Source organism: Epinephelus fuscoguttatus, linkage group LG16 (assembly GCF_011397635.1).
Source record: "Epinephelus fuscoguttatus linkage group LG16, E.fuscoguttatus.final_Chr_v1".
NCBI classification, from domain to species: Eukaryota; Metazoa; Chordata; class Actinopteri; order Perciformes; family Serranidae; genus Epinephelus; species Epinephelus fuscoguttatus.
The window spans coordinates 13,025,648-13,051,748 of record NC_064767.1 but is presented as its reverse complement, the minus strand read 5'-3'; the positions used below and the strand labels follow the sequence as shown (position 1 = coordinate 13,051,748).

Below are 26,101 nucleotides of genomic sequence, written 5' to 3'. Positions count from 1 at the left end.
GAAAACCCACACTGACATGGGAAGAACATGCACAGAACTTCACACAGAAGGGCTCCCCCACCTTTGGTTCTAACCAGGAACGTTCCTCCAGTGAGGCGACAATGCCAACCACTGCACCACCGTGCCGCCTCTTCCTGATTCTGAAATTTTAATATTGATTTTAATTGTGATAAGCTTTATTTATAAATTGCTTTTTCAAAACAAAGTTACAAAGTGCTTGACATGGTTGATCCCAGATTTAAAACAATGCAGGATTTAACAGGAGTAAAAGCAAGCAATGTCAAAACATACAAAGAAGCAGGAACCCCAACAATAAAGACAAATACCACCACTGAAATGGAGAACAAAGCTAGCAACTAATTGCCTTGTAAATTGCACTGGGGTTTATACAATCAAACAAGTATGATAATAAATGCTCTAACCTTGCCCTAGACCTAAGAACTTGAACTCTGAAACAAAGACATGACCCACAAACTCTCATTGAAGAAATGAGGACATGATAAAAATGTCCTCACTTTCAAGGTCTAAAATGTCAATTGGTCCTCACAAAGATAGAAATACAAGAACACACACACACACACACACACACACACACATGCACAGCACGAGCAGGAGTTGTCCTGGTTTTGTCTGAGGCTTGATGTCTCTCTCAGCTTCAGAATTTAAGGTCATCAGTCCACTCTGCGGTTCACTGGGCCAGCACGCGTGTGATCATAACCTTGATCTACAAGATACTATGTTCTTGTTTATGTCGGGGCGTTCAGTCCTGTACATGGTGACTTGTTTATCTGCACGTGAGAGTGTGTTCACATGAATGATTGGCTAACAAAAAATCCTGTCCACTTGTGGATGGCGACTGAGGAGCGCAGACAGCTGACACTGCAGGAGGCATCGGATACCAGGTCAGGAGGAGGAGAGGAGGGGTAGGAAGTATGGAATGAGACGCTTAAAATGTCTGTAGTTCAGGTCCAGCTGTGCTCACGTGTCCGCTTAAAGGGATAACATAACTTAAACAGAGAAGAAGGGTTATTTGCTTCCACATTATTTACCACACACAGACGTCCTTTATGCTCTCTATACTAGGGCAAGGCAACCTGTGGCTCCAAGCCACAGTGACTATTTCCTGTTGCTGCCTGTGGCTTTGACAAAAAACAAATTATATATGCAAATGAATAACAGTTATTTATTAACATTTTAATTGTCATTTAACATTGTTGTTGGTCTGAAGAACTTATTACATTCTCCAATTGCAAAAATGTGTGATCTAAAAAAAAAAAAAAAAAAAGTTTTAACCTTCTTTCAACTAAAATTTTCATCATACATCTCTGGTCTGGTGCCTTCTCCTCCACATTTTACCAGATCTCAATAGTGGTCTTGAGCTAGTCTTGAGTCTCCCTATAGGCTACTAGGGGTTAAGGAAAAAAATTGATGCTCCATAGTATTGTGATATTTTTGTGTGGCAATATCGTATTGACTTTTTTATAAATAAATCATTAATCTGACAAATACAAATTTATAAAAATATAATCAATTGCTTTTTCAGTCCACTACATATGTTTTGCTGCAATACAAATTACTGAAGTGAGATGAACAGATTGAAAACTTTATCTTATTAGATAAAACAGATGATGACAAAGTTTTCCTTTGGGGACAAAATTTACAGTTGAAAGGTAACAAATCACAATATATTTTATCACAATACTCAGCATATGGCAACATATTTAAAATGGCAATAATAATGTATCATGACCTGGGAATCATGATAATATTGAGTATTGTGGATCCTCTGGTGATTGTAGGCTCGCTATGGATTTCAAATCCAAAAAAGTAAGTTAAGTACCACATAATCATAACTAGCCTGCTGCAGAGTAGCCACCTTGTGTTCACTGATAGTCTAATTCAGAATTAAAAGGCTCTGTTACATTCATTATAATGCTCAAATACTAGGGTTTCCATGGTCACAGAAAACCTGGAAAAGTCATGGAATTTCTCAGTCACATAATTCCAGGCCTGGAAAAGTCATGGAATTAGTACTAATCACTTAACGTTTTGGAAAAGTCATTTAAATTTATTGAGTGTAAAGAGATTGTTACACTAATCTTCCAAAATTAACCTTCCATGTAATTTAAATTTACTTACTACTTTCTTAAATTTATTTTCTGCGGCTGACGATGAAACGTAGCTCTGATATGCGTCAATGTGTGACAACATTTTGTATACCATCACATACGTTTGTTAATTTTCTCCCAGCGTTACCTTCATGTATGCCCACTAGCTTAAATTGTGCTTAACAGAGTTTGAATCTGATAGGTTTACAAAACACCAGGCAAGAAAAAAATATATATATTACTGGTCCTTGAAAAGTCATGGAAAGGTTTTGAAATTTTGTCCTTGAAAATCTGTGGGATTTGTTTTGTTATAAATACTATATATATTGGCAGGATCCTACTACCTTTAAAACAAAAAAGCTATATGTAATTATTATTCCTAGTCATTATAAAATTAAACAGCATAATGACCAGAAAACTACACAACCTAAACATGTTACAAAAGTCAACATTACTTTAATTTTGTTATTTCATTGGCAGTATTACAAAACCAAAAAAACAACCAAGCTTTTGGGCATAGAACCACATTAAATTGCTGCCTGTTCTCCAACAACACAGACATTGTTTGACCTTAATAATCCAGTTTGAACTGACAGCCTTCTTATGTAATAATGAGATACAGATCATCTGGTTAGCGTGCACAGATTGTCAGAATTGTAGGTCATGTCATTTTCCATCTGGGCCTTTATCCCATATGGAAAGTTGTGGACACGCATTATGTAAACACAGTGTTACATTGTGAAGTAGACTTGTGTTGATGATACGCAGCCAAAAAAGGCTGCTGGGCATTCAAACCGCAGAGACGAGCAGTGTTATAAGATCTGTCCAGTCCTACAGTCTTCTTTTCTTCTTTTTGGTTAGGTGAGCACATTTAGCACAAAATCAGCATTTCAATGACTGTGTTTTGAAGTGTAGTCAGGAGTTACTTAACACTGAAATATAGACATGATGCTGTTGAAATAATGGCTATAGTTTGACCTTGACCTCCACCTTATCAACTTTTTAGCCCAGTTTTACCCAAATGTTGAGATGTATTTTGATCTGCAAATTAATGATTACAAGGATTGTAATGAGATTTTTCTCTTTATGAGTTTTATGGAAACATGGTGGCTTGGCTCAACATACTCAACTAGCACAAGCCCTGATGGTTTTGTATAGCATGCATTGTATAAGTAACATTCACTCAAGGTGAAGGCTCTGAGTTTGTTTCAAGTAAAATGCCAAGTTAAAGTTATTTTTTATTATCTCGTTCCATTATGAGTAAAATATTCTCAGCAGTGTTTCCTCTACTCACTCTGCCCACCACTCTCATGATCCAAAACAACAGACAGAAATCAGTCCGTCAGAATTATTTATGTCCCTCTTGGTGAGTCAGAAGGATAAACAGAGAGAAATTATTTTTGAATCTTGTTGGAGCCCTGTCTGGTTAAGGACAAGGTAAGGAGAGCAGTGACGGACAGATTCGAGGCGTGAGAGTCAGGAATGGAGACAGAAGAAGGAGAGAAAGAAGATACGAGTCATTCGTCAGTCTCATCCCTCTGACAACTCTGCAGCTTGACTTCATTTTCTCCCTCCGACGCCGAGGCAAACAGAGGCCGGTTAGGACGGCTACACTCACAGGAGAGCGTAGAAAAATAAGTCTGTTACCGCTCGGCATCTTGGGATGTCATTTAGTCGGAACAGAAAACCGCCTTCTGATTGCCATGATGGTAATTTAAAGAAAAAAACACGAGGCTCGAAATGTATCTGGGAAATACTGTCGTCAGTCCTGACTGGGTAATGAACACAGTCTGAGGGCTGTTAACACTGACTGGCAGTTAATTATATCATTCAGCAGTTAAGATGTTTGCACAGTTCAGTTGATTTCTGTTTGAATTAACTGTCAAAATTTTCTTCCAAAAATATTAGATTCAATAATGATGTTGTCAGTCTTTCACTAATTTGAATAGCATCACAAATACTTATTACCAATGCATAATTTCAGAAACGTGTCTCCATTAAGACAAATATATTTGGAAAGAAATGTAGGTTGAAGCTACTAAAATAATTTGTTACAGGGAAACTTCAGTATTTTTCAACCTGAACCCTACTTCCCTATGTTTTAGTGTCTAGTGACTAATGGAAACAACAATTTTTGAATTTGGTCGAGTATAGAGAGACACCATCGTACCAATGTAATCCCTGTTGGCAATTGTACACCTTCAGTTTACGTCCACAAAGTGCATGTTTTCGACACTGACAGGCTCAGACTGTTAACAACATCACAGAAAGGACCATAAAAAGAAATGAAACAGTTTTCCGCACCTTTTGTTATAGTCTTGCTCAAGGAGAAGTCTAATTCTGAAACCATGAGAGGTGACTTGTTGGAGAACAATGGTGGAAACTTTAGTTAGAGAGAGAGGAGTGCTGGGAAGTGGGGTAGCTATGGCTCAGGAGGTAGAGCAGGTCGTCCACTAATTGGAAGATTGGTGGTTCTTTCCCCGGCTCCTCAAGCCTGCATGTCGAAGTATCCTTGGGTAAGATACTGGAACCCCAATTTGCTCCCAAGTAGCAGGAGGCATCTTGTGTGGTAGCCGTGGCCACTAGTGTATAAATGGGTTGATGTGACAAGAGTCCAAGAGTTTTTTGTGTTGGAGTACAGAGTGTGCCTTAGTGTCATCTAAAAGATGTTTGTGTCATTGCTGAATATCAAGCTGTTTTCAGCAATGTGGAAAAGTCTGCCAGATTTCACAACAAGACTTTTCCTTGAGTGAGACTTTGTTAGACATGCTAATGATGAAGAATGTATCAGTGAAAGATAAGGAAAAACATTTCATTTTTCCATTAGGATCTTTTCCCTCATTTTCTAAGACACTTCTAGTAAGAATCAGAGCCTTTCATGCAAAAACAAGCACTTTTAAAAGATGCAAAGTGACGGATTCATTTCAAAAATCGTCATCTCCATTAGTCAGTTTAGGTGCTTTCAGACCTGGAGTTGTCGTGCTTTGGTCCGAATCAGGGACTAATTTTGTTTCAAAGTTGCATAATTACCTAGAGTTGGTTCATGTTCTCACGGCAGGAGAGTAGGAAGTAAGTAACAATGCATAGTGTAACTACAATTGGTTCGGCTCAAGGTTGGAACACATTCTCACCACAAATGAACCGGGCCGAGACCACCTCTCAAGAAGGTCTTGGTGTGGTTGTTTTGGTGCACACCAGAGTGTGATTGCTGTGTTCACACCTGCCCAAATAAACTGCACTAAGGGGGGAAACAAACTTGAGTTTGACTGAGCCGAACCAAACAGGGCAGGTGTGAAAGCACCCTTAGGGAGCGATCACACTGAGATGAAACGCTAGAAGCGCGACGCCAGAAAAACCATTGTTTTCCTATGATGCGGCGCGATTCAAGCATCTTTTTAGACTGTCATTTTTGTAGACATGTGTTTTTAGACGTGTGAAGACGCTGAAAAGTTAAAATATTTTCAACTTTTTTGAGCATCAGATGCCAGTAGCTAGCGTGCACTGAATAAGCGCTTCCAGCGTTTCAAGCATCTTTGAAGCGTCCGCGTCTCTAGCGTCTCATTTCTGTGTGATCACCCCCTTAGACACAAAAACATAGGTCCAGGGGCCGTATTCACAAACATTTTGAGAACACTCTCAAAGAGCTCCTAATTTACCCTAAAAAAATTGTAAGGAGTCCTATCTTAGGCATGATTTAGGAAAGTTCTCAGAGCAACTTTGAGCGAGGATGGGACAGAAACGTTAACCTTCGTGAGGAGGCATGGTTGACCCCATTGAGAGGTGTGAGGAGTTCTTTTAACAGATGTGATTGGTTGTCACAGACATGCCCTTCGTCAGCCTGCAGGGTGTGGACACCCACTGGAACTACATCCCAATATGAGACTGAAAGTGTTGTCTGCAGATGGAAGCTTAGGACTGACCAAAGTCATTATTGCTGCACTGTTGGATTTTTCCAGTTGCCAAATATCTAAGTGTTGTGATCAGACTCATTTTTGGCATTATAGCATTAACTCGTCAGGTGGGAAATTAACCACAAACATTATCCCTGCAGGATCTAATCTAGAGCATTGTATTTACTCACTCGCATCCTGCATTTGGAGAATACTTCTGCAAACACTTTGTCTTTCTGCCATTTTCTCCTCTTTTTAAGAAGCCTCCTAAAAGTCCTCTTTAGTACCCCTAACAGTTTTTTTTTTACCTCAGGAGCTCTTGTAAGGGCTAAGATGCTTTGTGAATAACTTTTATCTTTACCAGGAACAAGTGTTAACTTTAAGGGGAAATCATTAGACAATGTCATAATTCTAATTTCTTTTTTCCAAGCATTTTATCAATAAGAGCAACTCTCTGTGCAAGGAAGCTTTGTGAATACAGCCCCAACTTCAGACATACAGAGGCTTCCTTTTAGGTTTAGGGCAGGGACAGATGTTGGTTTATGTTTAATATTACAAACATTTTATCTTAGGGAACATCTTTCCCTGACTTTAGCCAAATGCTTTGAGCTGCCCAACAAAACCAAAGTAATCATGCTTTAGTAGCCAGCAGCAAATACTGTAGGGAAAACTATGAAGTATGACAGACACATTGAATATAAAATAAGACTTTTTAAGACTTTTAAGGAAATCGGGTTGGTGCTCAGTATTAAAATTCACTGACTGACAGTAGTTGATGTATTTATGTGACACAAAACAGTACATCATGATTACATCTATTTAATCTGTTGAAGACATTCAAATGTCACTTTGCACAAAACACCTAGAACTTGTTAATTATGTAATTCCTATGTGGGCTTCACACTACATGAAATTTTTGCCTGTCTCTACAGTTACTATGTCAGATTAGATGATTGTGGTGTCATAAACTGTGGCGTGACTTGGCCAACAGACATGACACACTACAAGATGGTCCACGACCAATCATTCCCAGTCATCACTCTCGACGTGCATTATGTCAATTGTTTTATTTTGTCCTGTTTTTATTATTATTACTATCATTTCAGTCACTGTGGCTGTTCATGTCCCAGCTGAAATGTTGTTGTAGTAACGTAAAAAGTGCCTCCAGATGGCAGGAGCTACATCTGAAGTAAGTCACTGAATCCTCCACAACAAGTTCCTGCAAATGTTTCACAATAAAAGCCTTTTTAGAAAATGAAGGGATTCTCTCAACTGGAATTGTAAGGGGCTTTTAATTTTAAAGAGATACAGCAAGTGTTGAGTTTGAAATGAGGGCACGATACATTAACTTCAACAAGGCAAAGTAAAAATATAAAAATACTGAGGGAATAATAGATAACGGTTAGTTTCTAATGTAGCCTGTTTGAAATGAAGCTGGCACTCTCTGCAGTTGTGATTAGTAAAAGCCCCACTCACAAAATTGTATTACTTTATATCCTCCGTTGTGAAGAAATGACATTCTTTGCTAGCTTGATGCTAATTGCAGTACTCACCGGGTTGATAAAGTGCCTCTGCTTTTTCACCCCATCATTTTTCCTTTTTGACTCTGTGTGGTAACATCCCTAGAGGAAATATTAATAAAACTGATGTTTTGTTGCCATACAGATTCCACAGCAGTAGGTGGCTCTGTGTATCTTTTGGTCAAAGTGACGGCTGTGACGGGAGAAGTCCTGAACGACAAAAAAAAAAATCAAGGATGCTAGACTTCCTGTTGTGGCGCTGGTTGACGTTTACTATGACACACTACACAAGATGAAACGATGGACTATCACATACGACACTCAATGTCATTCACAATCCAAGCCGACACGGGACAACGCAGCTCCACGCTATAATCGGGCGGATATTGTGTAGTGTGAACCTGGCATTAGAATTATTTTTATAGTGAACAACATGTTTAGCATCCACCTTCTTTGGGTTCACTCAGCAAGACATATCGCAGATGGCATATTAGACTTTATGGTGACATAGCTGCACTGATTTGCATAAGATTGTACAGGTGTACCTAATAAAGTGGTCACTAGGTGTTAAACAGTCTGTGATCACGCAACCAATTAATGAAGAAAAAATTAAATCAATATCAGTAAAAGAATGAACACAATGCAACAAATCCCTCACAGCAGCAGCAGACAGAGGGAAGTGGTGATAAAAAAAAACAAAAAGTGTCTAAACAACATACACAGTCTAAATGTCAGATGGTCGTGTTGGATAGACAGAACCGTCCCAGATCGTCCCTCTGTGTTTACTCTGCTCAGACAAAGGTCAGATCCCTCTCAGATTAGATTAGAGAGACTAATCACATTGTTTTTTTACCACAAAATGTATTTCTCAGATCAGCCAGAGACGGTCCATCCCTGCTGTAATTGAGAAGCAGTGGTGGATGCACCTCGTTAGCACAAATCAGTTTCAGGTGTTGGCACCGTTTGTTCAGAGGCAGGAAAGTTTCTGGCCCTAATGATGGAACAAAACTCAAGAACGAAACCCAAAACTTTTTCCTAAACACCTTCAAGCGAGCGCTCCATCCAGACAGAGCTGAACCTCTTCACCACCTCAAACACACAACACTCCCAAGATAGAAAATAAGGCTTTTATTTTCCAGGATGAGTCTGAACAACAAAACACCTTAAGGGAAACTAGTGTCTTCACACAGTGCTTTGTATGAAAGATGTTAATTAGAGAAACTACAGCACTTCTTGGAAAGTTACTTCAAAACAGAAAGGCTCAGGATTCAATAGTAAGGCAACCACGGATGTATTTGATTGCAAGGAGACACTGCATCTAATTTCCTTGAGAAAGAGATGAGTACGCACACCTGCTGTGTTACTTGTACAGTTTCTGTATACTTTACAGTTTAGAGTTGGGAAACAGAAACAGAATTTTATCTTTAAACATAATGTCTTTAGATATTTGAAACCTTTTTCCCCTTGTCTTATGTGGGCTTAAAGGACCATTACACCAAAACCATCCGTATTTGGTCCAGTGGTTTCTGCCGGACACTTCAGAGGACATAACGCAGAATGACAACAGTCCATAGCTTTGCATTATCTCAAAAATAAAAAGATAAATACTTGTGTCCAGAGGTATTTTAGTGAATTTAAATGTAATGTCTCATTCACATATTTATTATAAGCTCTTCAAACCTCCAATAAATCTGTTTACTTGCTCTGTCTTAAAGGCCCTTACACGCTGGGGGCATGTTTTCATTGGAATAATTTGCACATAAACTTTTTTTTCCCAAATTGTTGTTTTTGTCATTAGTACTTTTACACATGAATATGATGCAGCAAAAAAGCATTGTCATTTTGTTCCGCAAATGAGGTAAATCTTTCTAAACTTTAGCAGCACAAATAAATGCATATACCATCAGTTCCATTTTTAGTTTTGAAAATAAAAGCCCGAGACATATGCCATACAACTTCAATGAAAAGCCTAGTCCCAGTTAAACACCTAGTCCCTTTTACTGGCCCAGTGTGGCTACACATTTTGACAAATAAACGCCTGTCTCAATTCAACGCCTGGTCTGGTTGCCAAGCAGTTCATTTCTATAGAAGTTTTCCGGATGTATAAATCCAGGTTGTTGGCTGCCTCAAATTATGTGCCCATTCCTCAATCACCCTGCAAGTTAGTCATATTCCTTTCGTCCAAAAGGGTCCTCACATCAAAAGAATCACAAGTGTTTTACATAAAAATTAATCAAACTTGTGAGTATTGTTTTAACAGGATAAAGTGGTGTTGCATCAAGCTAGATGAAATGATTGATTCCAAATTGATATATTATCTGACACCTTATTTTTAAACAAGTAATAATCATACTGATTTAAATAAACAGTTTAGTTGTATTTCCCATCTTTCCTGAGCAACACTTTTTGTGTGAAAGGCATTAAAGGCCTGTTGATTTCAGTGATTTAAGCAAATAATAGCCCTGGCTATGAATTGAAGTTTTATGGTATACTGCATACATTTTTGTCAGAGGGAACACAAATTCACTAAGAGATCTTTGCTAAAAGGAAGCTCAATGAAATAGCTTACAGTATCTTAGGCTATACAACAACTTGCCTCAAACAGTCTGTGAGATGCGGCTCACCGTCAATCAGTTCGGTCATCAGTTTGCATTAAAATATTTTATTAATTGCATCTTCATTCAAATGTAGGGCAAACTGTAACCAAATTTGCAGATGAGTGTTTGGCATTTTCATGTACAAAAGGTCTTAGCTCATTGTTTCCCTAGCTGTGAGGGAGAAAGACATTTACATCATGTTGGTGGAGGACGGAGGTTGAAGTGGGGCTGAAGTAGTCACAGAGGACAGTCATTGATACTCAGTAAAATGGACCAAAAAGTGGGTGAGCATTCTTATGGAAGCCCAGTATTCATGTTATGTTGCTGTCTTGACCTGTCACTAGCTCCTGCAGTAGGGATCAGGCTGTGCCATTATTAATCTACTGAGCCCTCTGACAGGTGACATCATTATCTAACCCCTGTGTAACGCTCCTGTAACTCCTACACTTGCCCAAGAAAAGAGCAGCAGCTTGACCCGTCCTTATATCTACCTTGTATCATTGAATCTCTTCATTAAGTTCCACCTGTCTTAGCAATAGCCACCAGTTAGCAACTGGTATGATAACCTTTTCGTTAATCATGTCACTTGAGCTGTCTTACCAAATAATAGAAGATTAATAATATCAGTTGTACTTCATTCTGTATTCAGTATCAACAAGGACAGTCACTGCTTTATCTAAGGATACAGATCTGTGAGAGCTCATTGTCCAAACTCTAAAGGTGATTAATGAAATTTGTTGAACCCCTGAGCTTTTCATGAGCATTTCAATTAAGTCAAAATTCCCACTTGATGAAGTCCTTAGTTAATGCAAAAGATTACAAGATTTCCATTAAATTTGTTGTGAATATTCAGGGTACCCAGAGGAGGAACTTCTACATTTTTGACTTTTAATAAGCTTCAGTGCATCGCCAGACGGGACACATTAAAGTAGAATGTACTGGCATTAAACATAATAACCACTTTCTGTACAATGCAAAATCAATTCATTCAGTCATTTTTGGCTGCACCAAACAGCATCTGACAGCAAATTTAGTTTTCAGTTTTTCACCTTCGAGAAGTTTTGCTGGTGCTGCAGGTCAGACAATTCTACATCTCTGTCATTTGACACCAGAACAAAATCCCCCTTAAAGTAGCTGACAGCTGAACAGAATATGTGTTAGCACAGTATAATTAAAGTGTTTGGAGACAGAAATGCTGAGTGAAAGAGTGTCAGAGATGCAGATACAGAGACCCAGTGACAGTCTGGTTAGATTGGATTCAGTGTTGTTCTTTTTTTCTGAGGCATGATGCAGCAAAATGCTGAAAGCCGGAGGAGATGACAGCAGCTGTACTCTGCTGCACCAGCAGCCTCAAGCTGCCAGAAATAGGAGACAGACTCCAAAAACAGTAGACACACGCTTCACTTTGCAGCTGCTCTGATACAAACACTCATCTTTTTTCTGTTTGGATTTTTCATAAAAAGGGCAGCTCACATCTTTTGACTGTTTCGATGCGCTTTTACAGCTGAGGAAGGCAGGAATGTGCGAGTAGTCAGCACTGACATTTCTATTATTGAAGCACAATGATGGATGGATGACCGGAAGGGCCCACAGACCACAAGCCCACACAGGAGCCTGAGAGGTCAAAGGCCCTCTGAGCCAAGGCATCTATATAAAGTGACTGTTAACCTCTGAAAAACTGAAGGTACAACCTAAACATTCAACGTGAGGATACCACATGACCAATGATGACATCAGCATCACAGGGAGTGTTTGTTTGGCCTGTAGTACTCATGACATTGTGCTATGAAAGCTCCGTGACACTACTGCAAGAATTTTCATGTGGCAACAATGATTAAAGTTGCAGAAATTGCTATTTGTTGACATTTTATTACACTTATTGTATCGTGGCATGGCGCTGTTGTGATATGGCCTTGTGCAATTATGGCAGTAAAAAGTTAAAAATAGTTCAAGTTTTTGAGATGCCACAGTGGGGATCATCTGACAGATCTCACCAGACAGCCAGTGACCAGTTATTTGGGAAACCCAATCTGTATTCCAACTTTTATATCGATGTTGATCACAACTTCTCTTTCCCCATCTTGCAACTCTGTCTTCTCAGAATCTTGTTTGTATACATGTGAACTGTAACTGATGCCTGTGTTGTGTTCACAGGATGTTTTTGATTGGACTGAATTTTGGTTGTACAAAGCACAGAGCTTTGACACAGGAGACCAGAGTTTGCATCCTGAGTCATGTGGTTAGGTTTAGGCAACAACACACTTATGTTAATGTTAGGGGAAACATCATGGTTTTGATTAAATATTAAACCAGTGTACACATCTTTTATGACTTTTTCTGTTTTAAACCACCATCTTGCCCAACTCTGTTTTCATTCACAGGTCGTCAAATACCAACACTTTGTCACGCCCCTCAGCATCTCATAGCAACGAACAGGGCACCCTTTAGCCTATCTATGTGATGCACAGCTCAAACACATTGTAGCATGTGGTTAATGTTGTTACGTTGTAATGTTAACAGTCGCAGTTAGGTTTAGGCAACAAAACCCCTTGGTTAGGTTTAAAATAAGATCTTGTTTGAGGTTGTAAAACGTAAGTTTGTTATGTAACGATGTAAATGTAAATGCGTCACATGAGTGACATCAGTGTGCTACAACTGTGTTTAAAAACAACATTGACTTTTGATTTTACATGGGACACAACTCCTTGGTTAAAAGTCCTGTGTTTGTTTGACCTATCCATTTCCCTTCCTGACGGACCTACAGACTTTATTGCTCTTTATACTACGTCATTTGCTATTTCGTCAGTTAATACACAACCAAATTTTTCATTTTGTCTATCTGTTTTTTTTTTAATTTTCATTTTCATTATTTCATTTTATTATTTTTTTTTGTTGTTGCTGAAGTTGCTCCAAGCACATATGATATTATTATTTTTTATTTTTTTTTTATTCTATTTGATGGGGACGATGCAATTTAACATAGTTCCAATACAGAGTATGGGACTGATGTGCTGCACAGAGAGTTTATAGCTATTGCTAATTTTTAACTCTTGTCCTTAGTTGAGCTTTTACATGTAGACTTAAAATGTTATTAAAAATATACAGTTTAGAACATCTTACAACCACAATACACTATAAACATGGAATGTACAATAAAATACATAAACCACAATCCACATACTACAATACACATACCACAGCACATATACCACAATACACATCATCATCACAACATATCCATATGCAAGATGAGACGATTTGGTTAAAGACAAATTAAAGACACTATCAGTGAACAATTTACTATGTTCACTGTCAAGGGGTTATTTATCCCCTAACCTAACCAATCAATAGTGAGTGACTTATGTGTCTTTCTAATGTAATTTAGAGTCGACATGGCAGCTGTGGTAGTGGTTGCTAAGAACAGTTAATATTTGTCTTTTGATCAAAGAAATGTGTGGATTAAAAGTTGTTATTTCTGTAAGCGGAATAACAACAACCTGTACTGCTGAATTGATTTATTCTATGCTGGTCACAGTTTTCCTGTTTTTCTGTCTCTGTTTTTCCATCAACACAAACAGCTGTCACTGAGCACAATGCCAGCCTTATTTAAATCACTAAAGAAATCTAAGACTTATCAGTTGTTCAGAAAGCATTGATGTGTGGGATTTGAATAATTTCGACATGAATGAGCTCAGAGAAACACACAGATGGTATCATTTTTCATTGGCATTCTCTAATTCTTATACACAAATTTATGCCCTCAGAATAATATAAAATGCACCAAAAACACACAAACTGATAAGATGGCACCTTAAACCTAATGGAAAGAGTGGCTTGTTATACATGCAGCAGTCTCAAATACTTTCTGTATTCCACAGATATTGAATGATAAAGTTTTCAATTGAGCTTCAGCGGAGCGAGCAGCAGCCAGGCCTTTATTACTTTTTTCTTATATGGCTCTTTTGCATCAGACACTTGGCTTCAGTCCCCGCAGAGCAGAGCCAGGTGGATCCTGGACGCTTTAATGGAAATGGATTTACATTCTTCTTTAACTCAGAATTCAGGAAACCAGCGGTTTGACGCCAGATGAAGTAGGAGTCACCCAGTTTGTCCATCTCTGTCAGTCTGGCTTGATGTGGCTGCAAATCTAACTACTGGAGATGTATCCTGCCCTGGCACTTTTACAGCCTCTAAACTGAATAGAATACTTGATAAATGAAGCCCTCTTCATGTTTCCTCAATTTTTCTAAATATATTTGACAACCTTTTGGCCTGAACGACTCTGAGGAAATGAGCAAGAGGGAGAAAAATACAGTGTTCATCTCTTTTTTAAAGGATTTATCTGTCTCAGTTGCTCCTGTCAGCAGCTCTGTTTATAGAGTGAATGCATGTGGATTTTTACCATTTAAGGATTATTATAGAATTTGACTGGATGGAACTGGACACTATATGACCAAGTATAAGATTATATAGGATGATTTTTCTGATTCAGGTTTTTTATGTTCTTCATTTTATTTAGACAGTTAAAAGATGGCCCGATGCATTTACTGTATTATGAATATTTCAATATCAAACACTTTTTATGACATGCAGCTTACATTAACCCCATTTCCTTTCTTTTAGTTACTTCTGGACAAACTGGAGTTGAGGGTTTGGGATTTATATAGTGTGTGTGTGTTTGTACGTACTTGTTCTTACTACATAGTGAGGACCGCAACAACTTTTAAGCAACATTGTGAGGACAGTTTTCTTCTTTTATTTTAAATGTCTGTTTATTAGTGTTTGCAAAACAGTGTAAATACAGTAAAGAGACATCAACAGCAAAAGGAAGAACAAAACAAAAAAAGAGTACTGGTGAGAAGACAAAAGAGGAAAAAAAATGATTAAATGTAAGTTAGCCCAAAACCCATTAAGTTTAATGCTTTGATCAAACTAATAACTGGTTGCCAGATTTTCTTAACACTTTCCCTGCTATTGATAAGATTTCCCATCATTTATGACACAACACTTCCCCGCCATTGAAGAGAAATTTTGACAATCCATGTTTTCACTGTTATATGATAGGGGGCGCTATTACGCATCCTGTAAAATAGAACAGCACCATTTCAAACAAGAGGATGCCTTTTTTCACTGCAAGTCACTGCCCAAGTGCTGGATTTTGACAACTGTGGAGTGAGACCTGGCTCTAAATGGTTTTGATTATGAGCATTTTAACTTTTTAGAATGTTGTAAAATGAGACAAGAATGAGGACGTTTTTCAAAAGTGAAAACATCATGTCTTCAGAAACCTATTTAAGGGTTACAATTTGGTTTTAAGGTTAAGGTTAGATTTGATTTAGGTTAGGCATAGGATCAAGATTGGGGTATGGCATTTAGTTATCATGGTTAAGGCTAAGGTAAGGGCTTGCAATATGTCATTAAGGGGCTCTTCACAAAAGTAGAAGTACAGGCATGTGTGCGAATGTATGTGTTTCGTGTTCTACTGGGTTGAAAATGCACACTGTTGATGTGACTACTGTTCTTGTACCTTTTTAAAACTCTTTAAAAGTTTGTTCTGGAAATGATGACCTGCACACAGGATGTTCTAGCTTCTATGATTCAGCATTTATCTCAATATTCCTGTCAGTGTTCCAGCAGCAGCAATGTGGTGAATGTTTACGGTGTGAAGACCAAAAGATTGATCTCTCTCTCTGAGACAGTTCCTCTTTCTTCTGTCTCTCCCGCAGACGTATCCCATGGTTCTTGAGTACCGGCCACGTATCGACTTTGGATAAACCAAGGCTGTGAGAAGAGGACCACATACATAAACACACAGACATGTGCAGACATAAGTGTAGAAATCATTATAGAGAACACCTACAGTTGCACGTGGGCAAACACATACACACACAATGTGCAGAGAAAGAGAGAGATTTAAATGTATTTTTGTACAGCCAACGATGAAGTGCATACATTGTCATGGTAAAGAGGTTTTATGCTACATAGAATAATATATGCTATAATATATGATATTTTTAAATGTATATGTCCCTGTGCCTAAAAACCTGTTGAGATCAGAAATGAAGTACGAGCATATCTTCACTTTGCCTGTCTAACTCTGTAGATTAAATGTTGATTTTCTACTGTTGATGGCTGATTCTATGTCTTAATTGTTGAAACACTTATGGTTTATCTGCATTACATACTCCTTCTTACATCATATCAGTCAAGGATATTTACTGCAGAAGTCCAACTAAAGGGTGCACATAGTTTTCTTCAATTTCCACCCTCCAGGCAGATGATGTAACACTTATTATGGACTGCACTAACACCTAATAAATACATAAAGTTATTTATTCAGTTGCAGACTGTGAGAATCTGCAGCATCTTGAAAAGGCCAAAGTAATTTCCATCTCTGTTTTTAAGCCGTCACTGCCCTCACTGTTCACCTTAGTTTTTGTGATTCTTTCTGCATGCTTGAAGAGACCAGTATCTGACCTCAGTGTGAATGTATCTCTGCCCTAAAATTCCTCACATGCAACCAATAACATCACACACATGGAACAATAAAAAAAAACATCACATTTACAAGACAGGCATTTGGGTAAAATAATGAATGACATTGAGATGCAAGCATTCATCCCCTGAATGATTTGCTGCAGAGGTCGGCTGAGAGTTCGTCAAATGCTGAAGTTGAGGGTCAGAAGACAAAGGAATGCAAAAGTCATAGCTATAAATCTATGAGCAGTTACTGCTAGTAGTACTGTAGAGAGGTGTGGGTGCAGGAGGTGATGGTCCAATATGTCTGTTGGCACTTCACGACAATGCTGTCACAGCAGGACAAAGGCAATGTTCACATTACAAGCAGATGTTGCCCCAAATACGATTTTCTTGCTCTCATGTGACACACATCTGATTTTTTAAATTGTGATCTTAGCCATTTCCCTATGTGATTCTACATCCAATACAAATCCAGCTCCTGGCCATGCGACCATTGTTAGAATGCTCATATCGGAATCCATGTGTGTTTTTCCCACATATCCATGGTTTTACACATCATACATCACTGCACAGGCGCAGATCACTCACCATACAATGTTGGAGTGGTTCAAGGAAACTACTGAATCCTGCCATAGCTCAGTAGTATATACACTGCTGACGCTTTTTGACAGGGACAGCTTGCACACATGCCGTGGTAGCCTTGACGTGAGGCACTGACAGCAATATCGGAGTAGCCCTGGACATCTTAAGGTGTTGGAGGAACTGTTTCTCAATGGAATGCTCCACATCACGACTCCTGACTCTTCTTCTGGTTGCACCCACACCCCTCTCTCATCAGAGCTACCAGCAATAGCTGCTAATAGAGCTGGAGACCAAAAGGCCATTAGTACAACAGCCAGTTTACCGAAAACAAACACATGTTGCTCTGATATTTCTCGTTACACACTCTCCCAAACAGAAGCACATGGCTACTTATGATGCAGAATGACTTCTTCGGACCTTTCTTCTATGGCTATCATTTGGGAGATGAAGCTTGCACTGGTATATCCTTCATATTTCCCCAGTTGGCTGTTTCGCAAATGTGACTTTTTTGTTGTTGTTTGAACGCCTATGTGGGTGACGTTATTGGTTGCATGTGAGGCATTTCATGGGAGGGATCCACTCACACTGATGTCAGAAATGGGTCACCTCGAACATGAATTTTAACAGTATTGGCAGACAGATCACATATGACTGAATAATCAGAATAGAGCATTAAGCCATGTAATGCGAATGTTGCCTAAAAACATTGGCGAGCTGTCCCTGTCACAAAGTGTCTTGGCAATCAGGCACAGTTAAGTATAAAGTGGAAGAACCATGGATAAAAAAAACACATGAATCCCAACTTACAGCAGTCAATTGGATATGTATCAGATTTAGAAACGTATGAAAGTGGCCAAGATCTGATTGGATGTATGTTTCCACGCTACTCAGAAAAAGATTCATCTGTGCCTGGTATAACGTAGCCGCTGTTTAGGGAGTCATCAGGACAATAACAGGGAAAACTGAGCTGTGCCGGTCTTTCACTTGCAGAGAGGTGAATGACAGTGGCGAGTAGCAATTACAAGCACCTACACATTAATTATGGTCATTTTGTTAAAGTGAGACAGTAAAATATTACTGTTTTTACCTTGAAATGAATTATTAGAGTGCTTAGTCTGTCACTGGCCTCAAACACACACACACACACACACACACGTACAGCATGTTTTATGCGTTGTGGTGAGCAGGGTCAGGCAGGCAGCGTGTCAGCTCACTAAAACAGTCACCAAGTGAAATATGTCCGTTTCCAAATTTACAAATAAAGAAAAACAGGCAGGAATGTAAGCGATGACACACATACCTCATGACGACTGACTATATATACCCTGTAGTAGCTCCTGCTGGCATCAATTCCACACTGACACCTTTACTTGTGTGAACGCATAAATGTCATGACGAGCACCTTTTCTGACAGTTTTACACTCATACACTCAAGCTGTCACAGGCTCATATCTACACGGAAACATTTCCTCACACATACTTGTCCTTCTCACTGTTCATCTTACCCTTGTAGTTGTGTTTTTCAGGTCAGAGTTATGAAGGCCAGAAGTCCCTGTGGTTTCATACATGAGTCACAGTGATGCTGCTGACCCCTCAACACTTTAACACCTCTCTGGGTTTTTATGGAACATGAATGGGAGGCAATAATAGACAAATCTTATCCATATGAATTCTCACCAGCTCCCTTACTTAAACACTTAAACCCAACAATGGGTCAATTAGTAGAGACTCAGGCTGTGCAATCAAATGTGGTTCCAACCCACATAACTGTTTTTTTAATCTTCATTTTTTTATTGGTGTTCCCAAAGTTTCCAACAATATAAAATATGTCAGAGCGAATTTCGGCTAAATGTGCAGGCACATCCCACTGGTACGAGGCCCCGAGGTAGACCCAGAACACGTTGGAGGATTTATATATCTTATCTGGCCTGGGAACACCCTAGGGTCCCCCAAGAGGAGCTAGAAAGTGTTGCTGGGTAGAGGGACGTCTGGGGTGCTTTCTTGGCCTGCTGCTCCCATGATTCTGGATGAAAATGAATGGAAGGATGGATGGATGGATGGATGGATGGATGGATGGTGTATAAAATAAAGCAAAAGATGACTATATATCTCCTTATGTAATAGAATGGTGCAGCCATAAAAACATAAAGGCCTCTAGTTTCGCAGACTGGCTACTCCTCTTTCCCACCTCCGTCCCTCCTACCTGCGCAAGTCAGAAAGAGGGAGGAGAGAAGGCGTGGAGTGGGTTTTACACACATCACACCAATCAAATGAGCCCCTCTCCTCGCCCTTAAATGCGCCGCTCGAAGGCGTAATGAGAGTTTACTCAATTCGCCATGGCAGAAGAGAGCAGCAGCGTCAGACGGCCAAACTTCTACTACTGACAATGGTATTGAACATTTTTCCAACCTTAAGGCTACATCAGAAGAAAACAAAATGGGAAAACGAGATTGTCATTCCTTACTTCAGTGATAACAAAATGTACATGTGCTTGGGTACAAATACCTAAATTCTCTCTCACTTACTACATTTTCATTTATCATAGCACACAGAAATTATTATATATACAGATCAGCCAAAACATTCAAACCACTGACAGATGAAGTGAATAACTTTGATTATTTTGTTCCAGTGCATTGTTCTGCTGGGAAACCTTTGGTTCTGGCATTCATGTGGATACCACCTGACATGTTCCACCCACTCAAACACCCCTCCGCATGGCAACAGTATGGCAGTGGACCCCCAGCAGAAAAAAAACAATCTGCTCAAGGATTCTTGTGATGTGCCGGTACCCCAGGTGTACTCCTAATCCAAGGTGGGGCCTCCTTGGACCAGACGTGGCTCTGACCTGTCAAGGTATGGACACAGGATCTGTGGTGTCTGGCACCAGTATGTTGGCGTCAGATCCATTTAGTCCAGTGGGTTGTGAGGTGGGTTAATGGCACGTGCCACAGAAGCTCATTCAGATTGGGATCTGGGGAATTTGGAGGCCAGGTTGACACTTTGAGCTCTTTGTCACATTCCTTGGGCCATTCCTGAGTGATGTTTGCAGTGTGGCATGGTGCATGATCCTGCTGGGGGGCCACTGCCATTGGCGAGTACTGCTGCCATGAGGGGGGGTACTCAGTCTGCAATGGTGTTTGAGTGGGTGGAACATGTCAAGTGGTATCCACATGAATGCCAGGACCAAAGGTTTCCCAGCAGAACAATGCATTGGAACAAAATAATCAGAGTTGTTCACTCCACCTGTCAGTGGTTTGAATGTTTTGGCTGATCGGTGTATTATATATTATAATTTGTATTTTATCTTTTATACTTTCTTTTCCAGACACCAAATCCAATTAACAAATATGATTTAAAGGGAAATAGGACCTGAAATCATTACACACAGAGTTAAACAAAACATTTGATTGTGTTACTGTTAATTGTCTTCAGAATTCATATGCAGTTTTACATTTTAATGTTATTCTTCTAACTTTAACCATTTTCAGGCCCGATTTTACTAGGGTGCATAAGCATGCATTGCATCCTTATTTATGTGTCTGCATGCTCAGTTGAAAAGAGTGAAAAAAAAAATAATAATGTTGACATAACAATATAGAACACATTGATAGTGAAGTGCGTATTCTATTTGCCAGTTTAGTTTTAATTCAATGGTAATTAAATAAAATTCCTGCCTTTCTTCAGTAACGTCACTGTCAACGCTGTCTGTCATGACAAATGCACGTCACTCATTTGTGTCCAGCGCAGTTACCACACAGGCTATTTTTATTTTATTTGAGCTTTTTTTTTTTTAAATTCAACTTTAAATTCAACTTTACTAAATATGTTTAAAAAAAAGACACAGAAAAACAAATAACAAAAATAGGGCATATAAACAATACAATAAATTAGCTGTTGAGTAAGTTAGATGGTATGTGTCATGTTCAGAGGGGTAGGAAGAAGTTAAGAATTTTTCTATGTCCTACCACATTATACTGTTTGTGCAAATGTGAAATAATAATAAAAAAAAAACTAGAAATTCAAACTATCTATAACAATTAGTGATGGTTTTGAGCTGACAACACTGATTGTTATAGATAGAATTCCTAGTTTGAATTTCTATGCTTTATTTTCAGGGTAAGAAACATCTGTTGCTAGATGGACTGATGGGTGAGGTAGCCCAGACTAAATGTAGCCTTTTCTTTGTTCTGCTACAATATTGCTGCAGTAAAGCACTTGAAAGACACTTTAAATATTCTTGATTGGCTGGTATCATCCAACTTGAAATGACTGGAAAATGCATAATTTAGTGTTGAATAACGTGCTGGGCATGTGCACCCCCTCTGATCTAAGATGCACCTCTAGTCATTATTTCCTGGAACTGGCCCTGACCATTTCACAGTATTTTGTCACTGCTATTCCTTCCTTTGCTGGTCTAATGTTGAAAGACAAAACAGAATTTGTAAAATCATAAGCACTGAATGACTCAACAGCGCTGTGTCAGCATTACAGAAATGTCTGGAAGCACCCATTGTCATTTTGTTAAAGGGGGGAAAGTGTTGTGGTTTGTTTGTGGCCTCCCTCCACTGGCTGCCTGTGCACTTTCGAGTTCATTTTAAGATCCTTTTATTTGTTTTTAAATCTTTAAATGGCCTCGCCCTGCCCTACCTCTCTGAGCTTCTTCACCCCTACGCCCCTGCTCGGTGCCTCAAGTCAGCTGATCAGCTGCTCCTTGAGGTACCGAGGTCCAAGCAAACGCTTAGAGGAGACCGTGCATTCTCAGTTGCTGCTCCAAAAATGTCGAACAATCTACCTCTGCACATCAGACAGGCCTCCTCACTGTCTGTTTTTAAAACCCACCTTAAAACCCACTTTTACTCATTGGCTTTTAACCCAGCATGAGAACGCGTTTTGTTTTTATTTCTTTGTTGCTGTTTTTTTTGTTTTTTTGTTTTAACTGCCTTTTATTATCTTACTGTTTTGTTGTTTTATGACCTCCTATGTACAGCACTTTGTTTCAGCTGTGGTTGTTTTAAAGCGCTTTATAAATAAAGTTGAGTTGAGTTGAGTTGAGTTGAGTTGAGTTGAGTTTGTTTTTCTCTTAACTAATCACAATGGTCCTGAGTGGGTAGAAGTCCAGGATGCAGCAACAGTGCCTTTGCAAAACGGGAGCCCACAGATAGCAGAAGGAGGGAGAATGCTGGCTGAAATAGCCGGCCAAAGGCAGGCCTATAGCCACAGTCTACACCCAGAGAGTCAGACTAATCACATATTAGTTACATAAATTAAATACATTTTGTTTGCTTTTATGAATCAAGTCCTACATTTCCTAGGGTTTCAATTTGACAACCTGCTGGGTGTGTGTGAACTTGTCCCTTTCTGCCGTGGGTGTAAGTGGAGAGAATGACAATGAGTGCTCTCAATACTGAATGTAACAACAAGAGAAAGTTCTTCATGATGAGCAAAAATGAGAGTTTCTGTCTCTGTACTCAGAACGTAACCTGCACTCTGTACAAAGACAAATGAGTTTCACTTCCTCGTGTTTGATTTATTACAGCTTTGTCAAAAAGAAAACTAATCAGAATCAGAATCAGAATCAGAAATACTTACTAAAAGGACTGGGTAAAAAAACTGTATTGTATTTTATATATTTTATAATATTTTGTATTGACGATGTATGAGCAGGGTCTTCGTAACTAATATGAGCTTCTTTACCATTCTGTAAAAATTTTATCAGTTTAAATGACTTTTTTTGTCATATGGTACTAACAAACAACACCAGATTTACGCAGCTATATGTCATTATCTTAGAATAACACACAGTAGTTCAACATGTATACAAACCAAATAACACATTCATGAATAAATACTACATTGGAACTGAACTCAAGGTTGATTTACTAGCTTTTTCCAGAGCTTTTTTTTTTGTCAGCAGACAGAGTTTTGCTCAGCTCCTCAAGGTGGATTTATACTTGTGTGTCAGCTCTATGCACAGCCTACGTTGCAACCTACGCTGGTGGCCTAGGCCTTTGGCAGCATTTTTACTTGGGCGGTGGTGTGTCTGTGTCACTCTGCAGCCAAACATGGCTTAATAGAGACACAAACACAAATACACAAATTGGCTTCATTATAACTCGCAGGATTCACAGAGAAAAAAAGTGTCTTTATCTGGACACATTTTCCCCAAAAATACAACATGCTAATGTTTTTAGCACAAGCCTATGGCATTTTACATTGAATAAATTAGCTCAACAGCTAGCGGACTTTTCCACTATTCATATGAAGCCAGGAACAATAGCAACATTTAACAAAGGTAACGTTACAAAGGTCGGCTCCATTATAACTCACAAGGTTCACCGTCAAAACAACTGTCTTAAGGCCCATTTATTCTGAACGTTAAATACGGATATGGACGGAGCCTTCTGTCTGTGCTCCGCATTCATTTCGTCCGTATTTCTGCACATTTCCATAAAGTTTACGGATACGGGCCAAATGGAGCAGTACCACCGGGAACCGTGGGGGCAGTGTTGCTGTCACTACCCGATACATAGCTCTAGTGAGACACAAAGAAGAAATAACAATGGCGTTTATCGAATGCCCTGGCGGACATCCTAAAGAACTGGAAATGACACTCGTCATCAATTTCTCTCATCGGCAGTACTATAGACTTTGTCTTTTATGCAAGGGGTACATGATCAATATCTCCTCCACAGTGGCCATGTTTGTTTTTGAGTTTATTGTTGTCATAAACTTTTTACTCTGGGCTGCCCCCTAGTGGATATGTTGGTTAACATCCATGCCAACGTAAAGGACACGTGGAAGTATGTGGGCAGTGACGGTAACATTGTTTGAAACGGACGTTTTCGTACATTTTCGTATGTAAAGGGAGCATAAATGGGCCTTTATACTGAACACGTTTTCCAAACAAATATGCCAAATCTTAGAAGAGGACACCTGGACTGAACTAGTTATTTTCTTACATAACATTTGGAGGCAACAGAATATAGAGCAAATTTCGAGAATCAAAACTCTGAGTTATTATTTCTATCTTTGACTTTGAACAGCACAAATACAAATTGTGAACCTGATTAAAAGACAGACTGAATCCCCTCATCACATCTCTATCTGACCACAACCTCATCGATCTGTTCTGATAAAGTAATACTTCAGGCCGAGTTCAATCTAGTTTCTAAAGACATCCTTTGTCACATCAGACTGAAGGCTAAAGCCTCCTCTGAGTCCTTCAGCTCTGGACTCCTGCCAGTCTGCCGGACAGAAAGACACGGTGTGGTGACATCAGTGATATTGAAGGCAAACAGCGTCTGGCACGAGATATGGATACATCTCATCCCTGCAGCTCAGGTGGGCTCACTGACAGCAGCAACAGCCACATCTGAGCTGCAACCTTGGATTGAAGCATGTCCTTTTGTTATGAATATATTACCCTGGAAGGACAGTCCTCAGTGTGATTCTGCTGTTGGTGTAAGGGCGAATACTTCATGTGTCAGAGAGATTTAAAGTTCAAGTTGACCTTGGAAATACTTATTGACATTGCCCCAGCAGCAAGAGAAATGTGTTGATAGAGATAACAGTGCTAGAAAGAGTGTCTGTGTGCACTTGGGACCATGAGTTATTTGTTAGAGGGTTATGTTGATTTTTGCCTAATAGTTAGAAGTTCAGTTAGAAAATGTGTTAGCTCAGTTGGGTTGCTATCAAGTCAACAGTTTGCTACTCGTCAGCAGCACACATTTGAGAGTCAAACTTAATTAAATTTGAACATTAAAAGAAATTCAAGCACATTCACTTTGCCTCTAGCAGTAAATCTACTAATTACAGCAATACCATTGGAATTAAAGTCACCATGAAATTCTGCCATTTAAATCCTTAAACCAGTATTATGTTCCCAGCCACCTGATTTTAATGTCATTTTCATTTTGCACATGAGAAATCCCCGGGGGAAATACCGGGAATATGACACGCTCATATGTCAGAGTGGAGTATGTATCATGATTGCAGCTTCATGTCACTACCTCACCCTCATACCATCCCACCGCTAGCTATCCACACTCGACACAGATATCAGTGTGTCAAAGGTTTGGCCAAGTTAAACAGCAGATGGCACGGGACGTCCCGCAGTGAGAGGAGGAGCTGACATCGCGTCTGCTCAGACAAACAGCAGCCGGCAGAATCCTGCTACTGAGGCGCCATGAATTCATGTTCACACTGTGGACATACATAGTATACACAGTTACATTAAAGACACAGTGAAGTTAAAAAAAATATATACTGTATATTTTGTTTCTTTGTTGATTATTCTTATATCCATTGTTACATGCTAAATATATGTCAATCTTTTTTATATCAAAATCGCTCTTTTTTCTCTTTCTGTATATCATGAACTCAGGTGCTTTAATCCAAATCTATTAAACCAACATGTGATTTGGGGTGCTAACTAACCCTGCCTATTAGCCATATTCACAGCGCCAGAATCTTTATTGACATCATCACTCGGGGTTGAAAACACCCAGAAAACTCAATGCTGCAACATGTCATACTGTTGTGTTCCTGGCTGTGCCTCCTTTAAACATCAGGAATCTGACAAACTGCTGTCCTTCCATCGTTTCCCGGTCAACCAGGCTTTAATAAAACAATGGATTGTTAAAGGGCCAGTGTGTAATATTTGGCATGGTTTATTGTCAAATCTGAATCTGAATCTGAATCTGAATATTCTACCCATTAATATGTTTATACAAGTGTACAATCGCTATAAAATAAAATTCGTTTGGTTTTTGTAGCCTTATAATTATGCTTTTATATATATATATAGCAAGGGCCTTGCTTTAGAGAGGTCGCCATCTTGCGCCGCCATGTATGTAAGGCAGCCCGAGCGGACAGTCCAGCCAGCCAGAGAACGCTTTTCGCGTGTATAAATAAACCAACGA

The 26,101-nt window shown here is 39.2% G+C and overlaps 1 protein-coding gene across 2 annotated transcripts in view; it reads left to right on the top strand.

The window, feature by feature from the left end:
• pcgf5b (polycomb group ring finger 5b) overlaps window positions 1-16,244 on the top strand; it is a 36,293-nt gene extending 20,049 nt beyond the window's left edge. For both annotated transcript variants that reach the window (XM_049600600.1, XM_049600599.1), the window contains exon 9: window positions 15,842-16,244. In XM_049600600.1, the coding sequence (XP_049456557.1) occupies window positions 15,842-15,889 (48 nt within the window). In that variant the 3' untranslated portion in view covers window positions 15,890-16,244. The remainder of the gene's footprint in view (window positions 1-15,841) is intronic.
• Window positions 16,245-26,101: the final 9,857 nt, after the last annotated feature.